General features: G+C 42.8%; 1 protein-coding gene across 3 annotated transcripts in view; it reads left to right on the top strand.

Annotated features, from left to right (window-relative positions):
- Nucleotides 1-18617, top strand: part of RNF13 (ring finger protein 13) — a 73781-nt gene that overhangs the window by 13591 nt on the left and 41573 nt on the right. For 2 of the 3 annotated variants that reach the window (XM_088132395.1, XM_088132396.1), the window contains 2 exons: nucleotides 12601-12727; nucleotides 16804-16884. In XM_088132395.1, coding sequence (XP_087988521.1) covers nucleotides 12614-12727; nucleotides 16804-16884 — 195 coding nt within the window. In that variant the 5' untranslated portion in view covers nucleotides 12601-12613. The remainder of the gene's footprint in view (nucleotides 1-12600; nucleotides 12728-16803; nucleotides 16885-18617) is intronic. The other variant, XM_088132397.1, reaches the window with a different exon arrangement.

Raw genomic sequence — 18617 nt, 5'->3', positions numbered from 1 at the left:
CCGCTGTTTTAGCTCCTCAAATGCCCCCTGGCATTCTGCAGTCCACGCAAGTGTCATGCTGGGCTTGGGGGGTTTTCCAGTGCCCTTGGTTTTTAGCAAGTCTGTTAGGGGAAGGGCGATTTGGGCGAAGTTCGGGATAAACTGTCTGTAGAAGTTCGCAAACCCCAAGAAGCTTTGAAGTTGCCTCCGGGTTCGCGGCACTTCCCAGCCCAGAACATCCTTTACTTTCGCCGGGTCCATCTCAATTCCCCGACTGGATATCTGGTAGCCGAGGTAGTCTAGCTGCTCCCGATGAAACTTGCATTTTGATAGCTTTGCGTACAGCTGCGCCTTCAGCAGTCTCTGGAGCACCGTGCGCACCAGGCTCACGTGCTCCGCCAGGGTTTCGGTGTAGATCAGGATGTCGTCCAGGTAGACCAGGACGCCCCGGTAGAGTAGGTCGTGCAGCAGCTCGTTTATTAGCTGCATAAACACCCCCGGGGCCCCTTTTAATCCGAACGGCATCACGGAAAACTGGTAGCTTCCGAGCGGCGTGTTGAACGCCGTTTTCCACTCATCTTTAGCGCGGATCCTGACCCTAAAGTAAGCTTCGCGCAAGTCCAGTTTTGTGAACACCCTCCCCTTAGATAGGTGCGACATTAAGTCCTTCATCAGGGGGAGGGGGTATTTGTACTCGGTGCTGATTGCGTTCAGCCCCCGGTAGTCCACGCACATCCGGAGCGAGCCATCCTTCTTCTCCCGGAATAGTACCGGGGCCGCTAATGGTGACTTCGCGGGTTGGATGAATCCCCGCGCTAGGTTCTTGTCTATGAACTCCCGCAGAGCCTCCATCTCCCTCATTGACAGGGAGTACATTTTCGGTTTGGGCAGCGTTGCCCCTGGCTCTAACTCGATGGCGCAATCACTGGGTTGGTGTGGAGGGAGCTGGTCGGACTCCTTCTCCCCGAACGCCGCCGCCAGGTCTCGATATTGCCTCGGGATTCCGCCGCTCGTCGTGGGTTCCCCGGACTCTGTCTCTCGTTTTGCAGTTGTTCCGCCAGTCGCCGCTGCCTCCCCACGCCTCGGGATCGTTGCGAGTCTCCGGGGTTCTGGCGCTGCTGTTCCTCCTGTTGCCGCCCGGGTCTCGAGCTCCGTCTGCTCTCGCCTCGCCTCCCTGTGCCTCGGATCCTCCACTTGCCTGTCTGTGGTTGCGGTCGCGCCCGTTGCCACGGCCCGGTCCCCTCTGCTCTCGCACTCCGCCGGCCTGTCGACCCCGAATCACACTGCCTCCGCCGTCCAGTCGACCCGTGGGTTCCGTCGCCGCAGCCACGCTAAGCCGAGCACCACCGCGTAGTCGGCCACCGGGACCACCACAAATCTTAGTTCTTCCCGGTGGCTCCCGATCGTCATTTGGACCGGCTCGGTGTAATACTGAGCTGCCCCCCCCGCCAGCGTGCCGTCTAGCTGGCTGAATGCAATGGGCTCCCGGAGGCGCCTCAGCTGTAGTCCAAGTCCCAAGACCACAGCTGGGTGCATCAGGCAGTGGGTGCAGCCTGAATCCAGCAGCGCCCGCAGCTGTGCCTCCCCTCCGGATCTCACCCCCCGGATGTGTATCCTCACCCGGAACGGAGGGCAGTCCTCATCCCCGATTGGGTCCGCACGCCTCGGTTCCCCTGCTCGCACTGGGACGCCGTTCAGTGTGAGCGCGCCTCGTTTCCCGCCAGCTCCGAGTCCTCTCCGGAGGACACCGTCTCCGGGGTCGACCACCCCCTCCGTCCTCTTTCGGTCACCGCCGCCACTGCACTCTTCCGCAGTCGGTCGCCGGCCCTTTTCCCGGTAGGACGCAGGGGCTTGACTTCGGGCCGTGGTGAGGCTCCTTCCCGCTCCGTCAGGCACTGCGCCACTCGGTGGCCTCTGCCTCCGCACCGGAAGCACAGGTTCGGGGTTCTGGTCGCCTCTCGCCCCCCGGTGGACTGCCGCCGACTGCTCCGCCTTTCCTCTGGGGGTCTCTCCCTCGGCCGGTCCCTCGTCTGGTCCCGTCGCCTCGCGCTTTGTTGAATCTGCCGCCACGCCGATTCCGCTGTTCCAGCCAGCCAGATCCAATCTTTCACTGTGGACGGGTCATCCCGTCCCAGTGCCCGCTCCAGGATCTCTGGATTGAGCCCCCTCTTAAAATACTTCACCCTCAGGGACTCCGGCCAGTCCGTGAGCTTCTCTACCAACCTCCGGAACTCCAGGGCGTACTCCGATACCGACTTGTCCCGCTGTCTGAACTGCAGGATGTCGTCCTCAGCCCGCTTGGCGCTCAATGTGTCCTCGAATCTGTCCCGGAGCGCCTGCATGAAGTCCGGGAAACTCCGCAGTTCCGCCGCGTTGGCGTCGTATAGTCCGATCACCCAGCTAGCCGCTTGGCCGTCTAACAGCTCGGCCACGTAGGATACTCTATCCTTGTCCCTAGCGAATAAGTGACCACTCCTTTGCATAAAACCCCTGACGTGCATCAAAAAGTGCGGCAGCTGTTCAGGGTCCCCTGAGAACTTCCCGGTGATGCCTCGAAGTCTCAGGGCGTCCGCCGCCCGTCGGTCCACCGACCAGGGCATCGTGGGCGGTGCCGGCTGGGGTGCCGGACTGCCACCCCTGTTGCTCGTGCCATCGCTCACTGCCGATGGTCCCACTCTCTGTAGCAAGGTCTGGAGCATCGCCTCCACGGCGTCTAGGCGCCGCTCGACCCTCTCCTCTAGTTGGGCGAGCTTCTCGTCCCACTCGCGGTTCCGGGGCCCCGAACCCCGGGTCATCGTGATGCCTGAGCTGTCTGGCCCTTGGTTCACGCACATCGACCACCGCTCGGTTGGAGGGTACCCGGCCCTGGCCGCTGTCCCATTGCTCCCGGGTGGCTCTGACTGTCTCTCCTCAAGCCTGGGTTCCTCGTACTCCAGCTGACCCACGGATTCCTCGTCGCTGGTCATGCCTGTATTAGAAAGGGAAACGCTCCTCGGTGGTACCGGGCAGCGCTAACGGTGAGTCCTGGCTTTATGTAAGGTTTGCCCCGTTCGACAGAGAAACTCCCGTGACACGTGTGGTTCACAAAAGAGGTTTACTCATGCGTAACGTAGCAGTCACAAGCAAAGCCAGGACTGGCTTGGTACAATTGCATCACTCGTTATATTCCCCCCTTCCCGCGCTTTTTTCCGCCCCGCGATCGCGTTACCGCTGCGGATTATCGGCCCCCCAATAATCCCTCTGGATTGTCCATGATGGCAGGTTCGGTCAGGGTCCATTGTCCTTGATTGGCAGTCCCCTCCGGCTTGGGTTGGTCCCTCCCCGTTACGTGCAAGCCCGAGGGTTCTGTGCTGCGCGGCGATCTTGTTTCGCTGCCTGCGGCCCCGTTCATTGTTGGCTCACGCCGTTATCAGTGTATAGTTAAAGCTTCCGCTGCGGTTTTCCTGTTTGGCTGGGCGCAGGTGGCCCATTAATTAGCGGCGCTTTCAGTTCCTCTTTTCCTCGCTAGCTACCGCCGGTGGAGTTCGCGTGGTCTGGCTGCGAGCTTCCCCGAAGCCCCGTGCTGACCGAACCTGACAGTAAGTACCACTTGTTCAGTGCTGTCGTAAGTTTGAATGATTGCTGAATGATCGTTAATGAATGGTCATTAACCGAGGACTACCTGTACAGTGAATGAAAAATTGATATAAAGAACAAGGATGGGAAGTTGCTTGGAACAGTGAAAAGAATTCTGTTAGAGTGCCACAGAAGCATGTGCAGATAAACTACTTGGAAATACGAAAAAGGATGTTTGCTAGAATAACAAAGTGCAGGAGGTTGTGGATAAAAAAAGATAAAAGAATTATTGCTGCATAAAATGAGGATGAGAGAAAGAACTGCATAACGTGGTTATAGAGAAAAAAGGCTGTTGCAAAGAATGTAGTTAAAGAGAGCAAAGAGCAGGTTTTGGTTAGGGCCTCCAGCAGAATGAATGGAATCAAAAATAAAAATGATGTGGAATGAAACTGAAGTAAGAGAATGGTGAAAGGAGTGTTTTAGAGATTATATGGGAATGACACTGATATGTGGAAGAATGGAATTGAAGTGAATGCTGTAAAGTTAATATCCAAGAGAAAAAAGTCAGAAATCTTGTGAAGATGTTGAAAAATGATATATAGCTGCAAAGGTAGATAGTGTAATTGGAGAAATTTTAAAGTATGGTGTATCTGGTGAAATGTTCAAATATGTACAGTAGGTGAATAGTTTGAATTATAGATTGTTTTCTGTGAATGTGAAGATAGGCTGCTGAATGCAGTAAGAACAGTATTGTCAGACCCAAGAACAACAGTGAGGCAGTCCAGTCCAGTATAGTTCGTTTATTAGCTTGCACCTAATAGACAGAATCTCACCAGACTAAACCTACGATAAAGCAACTAGTGGTTATACTCCGTGAGACTCTAGGGAGGGGCCAGCCTTATCTTCTTCACCTTCTCACGGTCCTGCTGCGGGCTGAAGAAGCGCTTGCTCAGGAATGCTCCCCCTCCCTCCTGATAACCTTGATCCTCCATTCCAGTATCCTCCTCCCACAAGCCTTCCACTACAAGTATATGATGGAAATAAAATATACAGGACATTTTTATAATAATTGTTATTGTTTTCTTAAAAACTATGAGTAAAAAAAACCTTCCATCTTTTAAACAGTTCCAAATAAATTATATATAAAAAGCCTAAATAAAACAACCAACTAATGTAAATGGGAGGAAAAGAAAGTAAAAAAAGTAGAAGAAAAAGAAGAAAAAACCAAATTTTGTAGAATTATTTTTTCTATAGTGCAAGCGTAATAGTTAATGCCACTATTAAGTCCACACAGAATATTGCCCAGTTTGTCCTTTTCTTTGATAAAGAGCCAATTAAAATGCTGAGAGTTGACAAATTTAATTAAGCCATCCATCAGAGCATTGTTTCTCAACCTTAGCAACTTTAATGTGTGGACTTCAACTCCCAGAATCCCCAGCTAGCATGCTCACTGGGGAATTCTGGGAGTTGAAGTCCATACATCTTAAAGTTGCTGAGGTTGAGAAATACTGCATTCCTATTGCACATGTCTTTCCAGGTATGTGCAAAGCTCCTCATAAATAAACAGATTTCAGAGCTGGAGGATACTTAAACCTAAACTTCTTCCCAAGAACATGGTTTACAATAGCACTGATGTCTAGTCAAAAAGGAACTACTAATGAACAAGACCAAGTCATATATACTATTGTACCTCCAAATAGAATACAGGAAGAATGATAATTTTGAAATATCCAGTGGAGAATTCAGTAAATCTGAAAAACATTTTGTTGAATTAATTTTGTCTTCAGATCATACTAAGCACATTTAATATTTTTTTAAATTGAAACCACCAAATTAATGACAACAGGTACAACCAGCAACCTTAGAACTGATAATGAAGATATTGAAGTAGTGGATAGCTTCTGCCTTTTAGGATCAACCATTTACAGTAAAGGAACAAGAAATACACTGGAGAGTAGCACTTGGTACTTTGAAGACCTTGGAACAGATATTCAGATACCATGATGTGTCTATACCTACAAAGATCAGAATAGTGCAAGCCATAGTATTTCATGTGACACTCTAGAGAAATGAAAGTTGGACTTTGAAGAAGCAGGATAGGAAGAGTATTGACGCTTTTGAACTTGAGTTGGAGAAGACTCCTGAGAATACCGTGGTCAGCTGAAAAAACAAACAAATGGATCATTGAGCAAATCAATACACACACACACACACACACACACACACACACACAGAGCTATACTGTCAGTTTCAAAAATTCAGTTGTGAGTGCCATTGTTTATGTAGCCAAAGTGGCAATACCACCCATGCAAATGAAGAAAATCTTAATAAGATTAGAACATTAAGGTTTAATTAAGTTTTGCTGATCTAACAAAAATCTTCTAGGGAAAAAAAATCCTAAGGGAAAGAAAGTGAATTATTTCCCCAAAATAAATCCCTATCCTTCCCTACAGCTTGCAGGAAAAAAGTAGTATTCAGTGCCAGAACTCTTAACTTGACTCTATGCAGCAACATTCTGTTGAAAGTCTGACTTGTTGGATTCTATTTTTAAAAATATATTTCGCTCTGTTTTCTATTGATTATAGAGGTATATATGCTCAGTCATATTGCAGTTTTGTATACAGGTAACCCTTGCTTATCGACCACTCATTCAGTGACTGTTCAAAGTTATGATGGCACTGAAAAAACAATACTTACGTTCGGTCCTCAAAGTTGAGGCCATTGCAGCGTCTCCGTGGTCACATGATCACAATTTGAGTGCTTAGTAACCGGTGTGCATTTACAACAGTCGCAGGGTCCTGTGGTCACATGATTTCCATTTGTGACCTTCACAGCTGGCTTCCAACAAGCAAAGTCAGTGGGGAAGCTGGTAGGAAGTTTATTTTTTTTATTTTTATTTATACATAGACTTATCCCTGCCCATCTCCCCACAATGGGGGACTCTGGACAGTTTACATCAAATTAAAACAAATAAATACATAATTAAAATTTATAAAAAGACAAACACAAGTTGCGAGTCATGGTCATGTGATGCCACACTTAATCGCGGGTGGTTCACTTAACCGCAGCTGGAACTGATGTCATAAGTCGGTGTGGTCACGTGACGTACGTAACAACCATGCCACCTAACAACGGGGTTGCTGATCCCAATTGTAGTCAGTAACTGAGGACTACCTGTATATATATGGTTATTGTCTTTGTGTCATTTTAACAGCAGAGACTCCATGGTGTTTCTTTTGGGTACTAGTATGGCCATGAACACGTTCTGTGGAGCTCCATAGATTTCCTGCCGTTCTTTCATAAAATGCAGGTAGTCCTCGACCTATGACCATTTGTTCAGTGACCATTCGAAGTTATGATGGTGCTAAACAAATGGTGGTTATGACTGGTCCTCAGAGTTCCGGCTGTCCCAGCACTTAAAACCGGTTGCAACACCTCAGGATCATGTGATTGCCATTTGCAACCTTCCCTGCCAGCTTCCCCAGAAAGTCAATGGGGAAGCTGGCAGGGAAGGTCACAAGTCGCTGGGATATGTCTCCCCCACCCTTACTGCACCTCTCATGCACCCCCTTATATCCGTGCACACCCTCCTGATCCGCACTGCACCTCTTGCTCACCCTCGCACACCCTTTCCAACCCACGCCACACCCTTGCACATCTCTCCAACCCATGCCATGCCTTTTGCACACCCTTCCTGGCCTGCTCTGCACTTTACATATCCTCCCCGACCCGTGGCTCATCTCTTGTGCACCCCCTTGCACCCCATGCACCCTCCCCAACCCTCACCTCATGTCTCCCACACCCCAAACCTCGCTGCACCTCCCCCACACCCCTGCCATGCCTCCCATGCACCCCCTCGCTCCCTCCCCACCTGCCTGCTGGCTTGGGACTTGCAACTCCCTGGTGGCTTCCCCACTGGCTTTGGTTGTGGGAAGCTGGCAGGAAGTTGCCTCACCTAATGACCATGGGATTCGGTTAATGACGGCAACCAGGAATGCAGGGATTGCTGTTGCTAAGCGATGTGATTGTGCTTTACAGTTGCATCACTTAGTGACAGAAATTCCAGTCCTAATTGCCACTGTAAGTCAACGATTACCTATAATACTAATGGAGTTCTCTCTCTCTCTCTCTCTCTCTCTCTCTCTCTCTCTCTCTCTCTCTCTCTCTCTCTCTCTCTCTCTCTCTCTCTCTCTCTCTCTCTTTAAACAGTATTTTAAATATCAAGAGCAAAGCTATGGTCTTTAGCACTACCTTAATTTTCAACAGCCTCTCTGAATTTCTGTAGCCTAGTGTTTATTTCTGTGTGTCTGTCTGCCTAAAAAAACAAAATATTAATAAGGCAGAGACTTGAGAGCATTCTCACCAGCTTGCCTTTGGGCAGGTGGATCTTTTGTGACTAATCACACTTAATAGCCATTTTGTAAGTATGCCCACGTTAACTTTTCAGAATTCCTGATATGCCTATGGGACTAAAGGGTATGGGATCTAGGCTGTATCTAAATCAACTTGTCAGGTTTTCCAACCTGGGATAGGCAGTAAAACAAGGTCTAGTACTTTATGGCTTAGATCAACATCTTGGCTTGTCTTGGGAGAAGAAATGTAGACACATCCCTCTCTCTTGCTCTCTTTTAAACATGACACCAAGATTAAGTGGTTGCTGGCAGGCTCCTTGTTGCTAAAACTGATTTTCATATGTCATGGATGGTTGGTGAAGGTGGTATTGGTCAGAGCTAGTTAGGAGCTCTACTTTATTATTATAGGGTATAATAACAGAATCTTGAAAAACTCCCAGAGTATTCCTGTTTCCCTTTACATGAAGCAGAATCAAGGTCGGTTTACCTTCAGTTTGTTTCTCACCTCATCTTTCCCAGGACTGAGTTGTCATTTACTTAATAGTTCTTGGATTTCTTCTTCAAGGTTATCTCTGTACTCTATGGGTGTGATGAATAAATAGGCAGGGGGTTGTATGGCTTGTTGATTGGGTGCTGAATGCTTTGCAGAAGCACTCTTGGTGCTTGAATTGGTCCATCAGTTTGGTGGAGTGTGGTTTCTAGTAGAAGATGGAGCTGTTTGACGTGGAAAGGGAGGCAAAAATTGCGGGTGATGAGGGGGGAGTGAGCAGGCAGTGACATCATGGTGATGACAAGCAGAGAGATATGGCGGGAAATGAGTATGTGCTCTCAGAGAAGGTGGCCTCAATGCTTGGTACTGTGCTACATTCCAGCTCCTGCGCTTGGTCCCAAGGCCTGGTCATTGGAGCAGGTTTCCAGATGCTGCAACTGAATGTAAAGTCAGTCTGTGATAAGGGTGTGAAAGGGTTGACTAGGTATATATTATCAACCTTGCATTCAGTAGCAGCAAGAGACATTTGAGCATCACTAGAAGAAGATGAAAAGCAGATCCAGCTGGGTACAGGTAAGAGCATTTATTAGGGATTACCTTGTGGCAAAACAACTTGTTTCTCCTCTCTTATTGCTGCACTGATAGCCAGCCAGTGCCTTGTATTGGGTGACTCATTGTGAGGGTTATTCTTGGCTTATATTAGATAAAATTGCTTGGATTCTCTTGGACTTGGATTCTAGCTTTGTAGATCCTGTGGAATTGACTGAGGTTAGTCTTCAGTTGTCTGGGGGAGTTGGTCCTAAAGAAGTAGACAGGGTCCTTTGGAGTTTGAGTCCTGCCATTTTTGTTTTATGTCTTTCCTTATTGGTTAAATCCTACAGAGATATCAAGTATCAATAAGTTCATTGTTCTCTTGGATGCTTTTTGTTGTTGTTGTTGGTGGTGGTGGTGGTGGTGGTGGTGGTATTTCTTTCTTTTTTATCCTTTGAAATATTGTTATGACCTTTGGTCACAAGAGAATTGAGTTAAGGGGGAACCAACAATAAAATTAAGAGTTTAAAAGTTTATTTCTGTGTTTAAAAAAGAACGTGGTGAGAGTAGCAACTTGATTGCTAATAGTTGAAATCATATCTGCAAGAAGGTAGTTCAGTTCTTCAGGATCTGACCCCTTAATTTTGTTTATCATCAATATTTTCCTCCTAATTTTATCATAGATAGGACAATGCCCAACACCTCAGTGGCAGAGGCACTGTTCCACTGCACATTTGCAAAATTTCTCCTCAAGGTATATGGTGGGCATGGTCTGAAAACAAAGAGATATAAAAGCTTTCCTCGGTGAAGCAGTAGTGATTTGACCAGATACTGAGAGAGGCTTCTATTTTTCTAATAATGGTGATACCAAGATGAAAAAATTGATATTGTACCACAATAGCATCTCTACAGGGATCCCATTTAAAAAGTATATCTGTAATGTTTTCACTGCTCCAGGATTAAGTTGCCCCAAAGGGGCAGGGAATATAATTATAGGATAGGGCATAAGAGTTTGGTCCATTGACTTCCACTCATATAATGCAAGAAACAGAGTGTAAATAAGTGGGGATATTGGAAGCCTTCTAATTTCTTCTAATACCTTAGCAAGGTGAATTTTAACAGAGATTGAGGGTAACCCCACTTCTTCCTAAAATAAGCAACAAGAGTGCCTTGAGGGAGATCCAGAATCTTCCTTAGGAGTACACGTGCAACTGACTGCCCTCTTTTGGGGGAGAAAAGCTTCAGGATGGTGTGTTAGGTGGTTGCTAAAACAGTGGCTATGGCCCTGGGAATTGATGTCATTGGATCCAGGTGGTAGAGAATGCCTCTTTGTAGGAGAGGATGCTGCCACCTGCTTTGAAGGAAGTGGTAGTTCACCCTCTCCCCAACAAGCCATTGCTGGATCCAATGGTACTGGATACTTTTGTCTGATCTCCAACATTCCCTTTCTGGGGAAGGTTGTTGAAAATATGGTGGACTTGCAGCTCCAAAGGGCCCTGGAGGAAACAGATTATCTGTACCCATTTCAGGCTGCTATATTATCAATACACCATTGATCACACTTGTGGATGACTTCTAGCAAGCTCGGGATGAGATTGGTGTCTGTGTCATAGTCATTCTTGATCTTTCGGCAGCTTTTGATACAGTTGGTCTTGGTATCCTTCTAATTGGCTTGGGGGTTTGGAGTGGGATGTGCTGTTCTTCAGCAGTTCTCGTTCCTTGGGGGCAGGTTTCAGTTGGTGATGTGGGGGAGAGATTTAGCCATAAGCCTCTGGCTGTCTCAGGGCTCAACTTTTTCCCTACTCCTATTTAATATCCACGTGAAGCTGCTAGGTGAGATCATCTGCAGGCAAGGGATTAAGTGTCATCAGTATGCTGATGATACTTAGTTATATATCTCTCCCTTAGGCCATTCAGTGCCCGGAGGCTGTGATGATCTGGATGGGGAAGAACAGGCTCTGACTTAACCTTACTGTAGAGAGTAAGGAAGATGACCTTCACAGAGATAGGGTTTAGTGTCCCTCCCCTGCATTTCTGGAGAGTGTCTATTGTTAAGTCCAGATATAGTACCCCTCTCCCAGACCAAACTGGCCATGGCCAACAGGGCCTTTGCCCAAATCCATGTTGTGTACCAGTTGTGCCTGTTCCTGGATTGAGAGATTCTGCTCATGGTCACTCATGCCTTAGTCACTTTAATCACTTCCCAGTTGGACTGTTGCAGTGAACTCTGTATGGGGCTGCCCTTGCAAAGCATTTGGAAGCTGCAGTTCATCCAGAATATGGTGGTGTCACCCATCTTGGGTACATCATGTTATGTCCATGTAACACCACTGCTATGTGAACTGCTCTCGCTTTCAATAGTTTTTCAGGTGCAATTCAACATACTGGTTGTTACTTTTAAAGCACAGGGCTAGGATAATCAAGGGACTGCCTGTTTCTGCCTATCCCAGCTGATTTAGAAAGATGGCCATGCTCCAGATCCTATGAAACAATATTATTTTATAGGACCTAAGAGGTGTGTCCTCTCTGTTGCAGTGTCTGCCTTGTGGAACAGCCCTCATCCCCAATCCCGAGGTTCAGGCTTCAGCTCTGTTGGCTTTTTGGATGTCCTTAAAAAGGGAGCCATGATGATAGTGGAAACCAATATATGTGTTTTGCTCTGCGTTGATTGAAGAGTTGATTATTTTACTTGGAGTCTTTTATTGTTATTTTTGCTGTTTTAATGTATATGTGTATGTGTATGTTTTTGTTTTTATTCCTTGTTAGCCACACAAAGTTATTTAATTAAGATTGGTAGCCATGTAAATTTGTAAAATAAATACATCTTGACTAGATTAGAATACTTATTGCAGACAAAGCCATATGCAACACATGATTGCCCACTGCCCGTGCAAAAATGTAAAGGACTTTCATACCTTCAGGGATTTAAACTCAGGCTTCTTCCTCCTACCTTCATGAATTAACTGATTCTTGGTGTTGTACTTGGTGGTCTTGGAGCTGAGCAGTTCCTGCACGCTTGGCTAATTAACCTATCTCTGGCCTGGAAACCATTGGTTTCCACCTTGCCAACCTTAGCCTTTACAAAATCTGTGATCAAATGTTCCTTATAATTCAGGGATAGTAACATGCAGGTAGTCCTCATTTAGCGACTATAATTGAGACCAGAACTTGGTCATTAAGCAAAGCGGTTGCTAAGTGAAATCGTGACTGTGCTTATGATCTTATTCAGCTTTCCTTTGCTTTACAGACCTGTGAAGGTTGTAAATGCGAGGATTGATTATAAAGTTACTTTTTCATCATTGTTATAATTGCAAATAGTCACTAAACGAGGACTACCTATACTGCACTTTCTCATTTGTGATAGATTCCACCTAATACAATCGCACTTCTATGCCTATAAAGGATAGGTGTTCTTATGATACTATTAGTAACATAATAAAATAGCTTCTTTTTTTACCTTTAAATTTCAGTCACCATATGCTGCTTAAAATATTCCTTGTCAATAGCTTGTTAGACTGTGTATTATTTATTTAACAATTGAATATTTCGTTTGCTTTCATAACTTGTGGTTATAATTGGATAATCCCAAACCATTTAATACACATTTGTGGCTACATGTTTCAATTAGATCAGGGTGTGAATGCTTTTTGCATATCCTGATTCTCTTTTCTGTTTTGTTTTGTTTTTTTTTAGGAATTTCATTAAGATGCTGCTATCAATAGGAATGTTAATGTTGTCTGCCACTCAGATTTACACTATTCTCACAGTTCAGCTGTTTGCTTTTTTAAACCTATTGCCCGTAGAGGCTGATATCTTAGCGGTAAGTTTGATAAGAATTTTATTGTGTAAAATATTCTTCAGAAATGGTACTCAACCTTTAAACCTACGTGCATATTAGATCCTATGGCTGAATTCTTATAGCACATATCCTAACTGACATTTCCTACTGATCTGCACTATTTCACCCAACTGCAACGTCCACTGCCTTATTCTCTCATCTTGCTTCCCGCTCAAGCAGTAACCCTTTATATTGCTATTCCCTCCCTTGTCTTTCCAGCTTTCTCTTTCCCATCTTCTTGCTTTTCCTTTTATGAGCCTTTGTCCTTCTTGTGTTCATAAAAAAATTAAAATCCTGTGTCCATCTTTCTAATCTGATGTGGCTTCCACGTTTGCAGAATGGCTTTACCCCATTTAGAATACAGTCCTAATATGTTATTCAAAGGTCAGTGTGGCCCTCAGTCCAATTTGTTTTTCTGAAGTCTTATTTCACAGATGCACAGGCTGTTTTAAATCAATGGCCAAATACAGGTTTTGCAAAATGTTTTTGAGGGGCTGTTTGCTGCTGGAGCAAAGCAGAAACTGTGTTTGCTTACAGCTGGCAAACTTATCCACAGAAAAAACAAAAATATTTTTGTTCAAACCATCCACTTTTTTCCCATAAATTGATTCTCTTCCATCTTCTCCCAACTTAAGTCTTAAAAGCACTAACTTAATTGTAACTTACAACAAACCTATGGTATATGAACAGTGAGTTGGAGAGCCTCACAGAGAGCAGTCTGTGGGTCAGCGTGTGTGCCGATACCTTACTTAGTAACCTCTGTGGAAGTCTTTTTCTCCAATTTCTCTTATCCCAGAAGATTCTCTGTTGCTCTGTTCTGTGCTTTGCTTTTTCAATGCCTGCCAAGTAAGCCAAGTCTTAGTAGAGAAATTTCTACTTAATAAAAAGTCTTCTACATTTCTCTACAAAAAAATGTGCTTTGATTTCTCTCCATCTCTCAGTTATTCTCTGCTGATAATACTGCTGTAAGTGCACTGTAGTGTAATATTTTAACTTGTTCTAGTTTAAGTTTCATATTGAAAAAGTGATATATAAAATTTAAGTATCTTTTATATGATTGTTAATTCACTTTTGTTGGGTGCAGTAGAAAGAAAACAAGCAATAAGTTAACTGAATTTTTAAATGTTGAGATTTTCTGCCTTTCTGACACTTTGTAACTCTGACCTCCCTAAAAGGAAACTAATTTACATTCTCTACAATTATGCATGGATTCGGTTTAAACATCAGTCTTAATAAATGAAGGCAAAGAACATTTTGTATTTGGACTATTTCAAAATTTCAAAATTAGAAGTTTCTTGATTTGTACTTTGTAATGATCTCTGTGGCAATTGAAAATTGCAGCAAAATCAGGAGAGTCTTGTGGCATCTTAAACTAACAATTTTGGTATAGTATAGTTTTTGGTGGGCTAGTCTAAGGTCCCACAAGAGTTTTCATTTTGTGCTTGTATGTTTACTCGAAACAGAATGTTCCAGTAAAAGTTTTTATATGGAGAATGTGTAAGGAATTAAAGGAGTTTGAAATACTTGTACAGAATTAAGCTCATTGTGAATATGGTTTAGTTATATTCTTTCCTGCCAACCCTTCTTTCTGAGCTGGGTAAAAGCTGTCATAACAAATGATAGGACCTAAAAAAACTTGGATGGTTGTCAAAAAAATTGGGTGGAATTGTTAATATATGGATAGAAACTATTATGAAATCCTAGTGCTATAGGCTGGGAAGTCAAGGAGAAAAAACCACCCTAGAAGATTATGGCAAGATACTTCTGTATTGTTTAGAAAATTCCATGGAGTCAAAGTTAAAATTTTACAAGACTCAAAAGATAGAGGAGGCCTTGCTGTTCCAAATTTCAAAATGTATCACAGAGAAAGCTGTTTGTCATGGTTAACAGAATGAATTAAGGCCCTGAATAGTAGAACGTCAATATTGAAAGCAGCTGGCCTAGCTAATGGGCTCCACAGATACTTATGGCATAGGGGCACAAAAGAGGATCAAAACCTAAAAAGACAAAGCTTGATAAAAGTATGGAACTCCATGAGAAGAACAGTAAGCCCAACAATTTCACCATTACCCTCTCCCCTAAATGTTTTTAATGCTGAAGACAATTACAGTAACAAAAGCGTAATCACACATGCAAATGTGGTCCACCCAGACCCCATTAATAGATTGAAGACACAGCAAGAACTACTTAATGAAGGCCAGAATATACCATGGTGGATATATTTTCAAATTGTTGGAAGAATAAATCTGACCTCAAAAATGAGGGAGGGACTTTAAGAAAAATGACGGAATTTAAAATGCTTATATAGAATCAAGACCACTTATTAGGACATATGTATAAACTGCTACTTAGATATGATATGGAGACAGAACAAATAAAAACATGTATGATAAATTGAATGCAAAACTTCAAAGAAACAGTCTCAATATAGCAGTGGGAAGAACCATGGAAGAAATTTATAAAATCCACTCCAGGCTATAGTTTGAGAGAGAACTGGTATAAATTTTTTACAGATGGTATACAACTCTATCAATAATTGCCAAAATCATAGAGCAATAAACCTAGAATGCCATGAAACATTTTATCATACGTGGTGGACATGTAAAAAAAACAACAAAAGACAGAGATATATAACATTATTCAGAGAATTTTAGGGATCAAATTTGAAATGAAACCACTTATTTTTTAATTAGGTATAATTCCAGGACACATTAATAAAAATAACCATAATTTATTAAGATACATTCTCACATGCAGCAAGGTAAAAACAAACATATAGAGTATGGTTTTTAAAGCTTACACCAGCAAGTACTATAAATTGGTTAGAGCACAAAGTCAGAAATTAAATATTTACCTATATTACTTTTGGGGGTTTTTTTCCCTTTCTCTTTTTAAACACTTATAAACAATAATATAGTGGAGATTTTGGCATCAGACTTAAAAAATTATACTTTTATATATGTATATATACAAAAAACTTAATTTACTCTGCTTGGTATCTTTTACTAATGCTACATTGATTAATAATTGTACAACTTTAGTAATTACTTGTTCATCCATAGATAATATCTTTTTTGAATTACAACTTTGTTTTAAATAAAATGAAAGTACAGTGGTACCTCGGTTCACGAACTTAATTCATTCTGCGACTCTGGTCGCGACCTAAATTGGTTGCGACCCGAATCAAATTTTCCTATAAGGTTCAATGTAAATACGGTTAATCCATTCTGACCCCTATGAATTTGGTCGCCAACCGATTTTGGTTGCCAACCAAATCAAATTTTCCCATAAGGTTCAATGTAAATACGGTTAATCCGTTCTGAACCATATGTATTTTTTTTTTAAACCACAAAAATATGAAACAAGGTACAGTACAGTACGGTATGAAGAGAGAGAACGCTAACCTTGTTTGAGGCGACTTCTGGCGTGGAGGACAGGAAGGCGGGTGGGGAGGCGGTTATTGTTTGGAGGGAGAGTCCCCCTCCCTACAGGAAGCCACGACCACGTGTCACGGCAGGGAAAATGGCCGCAGATCCTGTTCGTCACCCGATGCGGAGTTCGCGAATGGAAACAAAATTTTGCGAACGGTGCTGTTCATGAACCGAATTGTTCGTGAACAGAAGCGTTCGTGACCCGAGGTACCACTCTATTATAATAAGACTAATAATAAAGCAAGCACAGACTACCGTTTATGTACTTTTTAAAAGAGGGAAATGAGCATCTATCTCTTTCTATATACACTGTATTATTGCTAAATAAAATTTTAATTTAAAAAAAATCCACGGAGTTGACCTTGACTTGAGAGAAACTTTATGTAAAAGTTGAAATTGAAGATTAATGAAGGAATTATGGGAATTCTGATAGTGATAGCAGCTGCTGGGCTTTGTTTTTTAGTCCTTGGAGCACAACATGAAAAAAAATGTATTTTAAGAAATCTGTTGCTAAACTCAAGAGTATGCTATTTGTATTTTACTGCACAATTATGTGATAATATTTTATATGGCTAATTCTGCAATTTAATACATGTTACATGTTTTTGTGTTTCTTGTGCATTATAGTTTAATTTTGAAAATGCCACACAGACATTTGATGACTTACCAGCAAGATTTGGTTACAGATTGCCTACAGAAGGTTTGAAGGTAAGAAGTAATGATTTGAAACAGATTATGGAATGGAATTAGAACACACAAACACATACACATTAATATATGGCATTTTATGACTCAATGTAAATTTAAACAAATTGTGATTTATTGGCCAGCGTTAACTGTTACAAATTTGTTTTGGCTATGCTTTGAACAGTTATTGATATAAGCACAAAAATTTATGACATTCAGTTCATTCAGTCACACAGCATGTATGAGGATGGATATATTAATTACAGTTTGATCCTGGACATTTACTCTCAAAACAGTGTAAGAAAAATTCCTTTCCCAAATGTCCCCAAGATTTTGTTTTAAACTGGAGATTAGAGCACAATTCCATTGAAATATAGATTGTTTTTATTATGATACTGGACTCAGCAAGGCTAATCTGAAAAAGGAGCAAGGATGCAAACTCTTTATAGAGTTTGCAAATTACCATATACATTTAATTAGTGCAGGAGAATAATTGATTGGATTATTTCAGCATGTGCATGTTAATGAGGTTAGGGTTGTGAGGTAATAAGGGCAGCACTGAAAATACAATGATTTATTGAGTTAAATAATAACTTTTCTTTAAGAAAAGTTATTGTTGGTATGGTGCTTCCTCTAGGTGTTATCTTCTGCTGTCCTTCTCAGTGCTTTTACTATCCCTTAGTTTCTTAACTAACATTCTTTCATGTTTAAAGTATGCTGGTCTATGACCATAATAAAGATTTGACTTGATTTGATTCATGTCTAAATGTTTTATGGATGAGAAAGTTTTATTTCCTTGAGAAAGTGTATTTGGGAAGGGGATACTTGTCTATCCTAACACCATTTTCCCACTGCAATAGAGTCATGAATTTAGGATTTTCTTGTTGAAGAATCTAATGTCTCATCTTTTTCTTTCCAAAACTGTAGCCAAAATTAAAAACATAAAATTGAAATGGCTAATTTAGGCTGTTGAATCTAACCCTGTGCTCAGTGTGAGAAGATATCGCTGTAAATGTAAATTTGAAATGTTCTTGAATCCCAACTACTTCTTGGAGCTTGATTCACTGAGTCTGGAACACTGTACTGACTGTTTTACCCCAGTGGTAGCTTACTGAGTATACAAACTGTCATCTGCTACTGAAAGAGAAAGTAGAGAATTCTTGTTTAAACAAATACTAAGTTCTTGCATTCTAAAACTCTAATTGAGTGCTTTGGGGAAACTAACTGTGATGGAATGTATCTATAAAGGGAGAGGTGGTGTGATGGAATGCAGTTGAGAGCCAGGTTGGCAAGAAGGAGGGAGTGCATTCCAGGAAGGGAAGCGGGGGAGAAAAGAGGCAACACAGTCCAGAGCAGGAGTGTGGGAAGAGTAAGAGACTTAGAATAGCCATTCCCTAGAATCTCCCAGTATATATCTATTTGGTTAGCTTAGTACAGATTTAGTCTGGCAAGATTCTGTCTATATGATGTAAGCGATAAAGAACTGAACTTGGCTGGGTTGTATCCTTGTTGTTCTTGGGCTGGTAGTGACAGTAACGTAATCCAACTGTAGCTGAGTGCATCATCTCTTAATCTTAACTATTCTATTAGATCTCTAATTAATGAACAGCTTCAGCATCTTTCTGTTAAATTTTGATTCTCTGACTGGATTGTTGCTTTGAATGCAAGTCATTGTAGAAAATTAGAAAATAATAAGCCCATGTATGTTTTATAATTTTCTCTAGTGTCCCCTGATCTCCAAGATTAAATCACCT

Source organism: Python bivittatus, unplaced genomic scaffold (assembly GCF_059951505.1).
Source record: "Python bivittatus isolate LINGU-HERP-01145 unplaced genomic scaffold, Pbiv_v1 ctg000980_np1212, whole genome shotgun sequence".
Taxonomy (NCBI): Eukaryota; Metazoa; Chordata; class Lepidosauria; order Squamata; family Pythonidae; genus Python; species Python bivittatus.
Note: the sequence above shows the minus strand (reverse complement) of the source record. Positions and strands in the feature narration are given on the sequence as shown.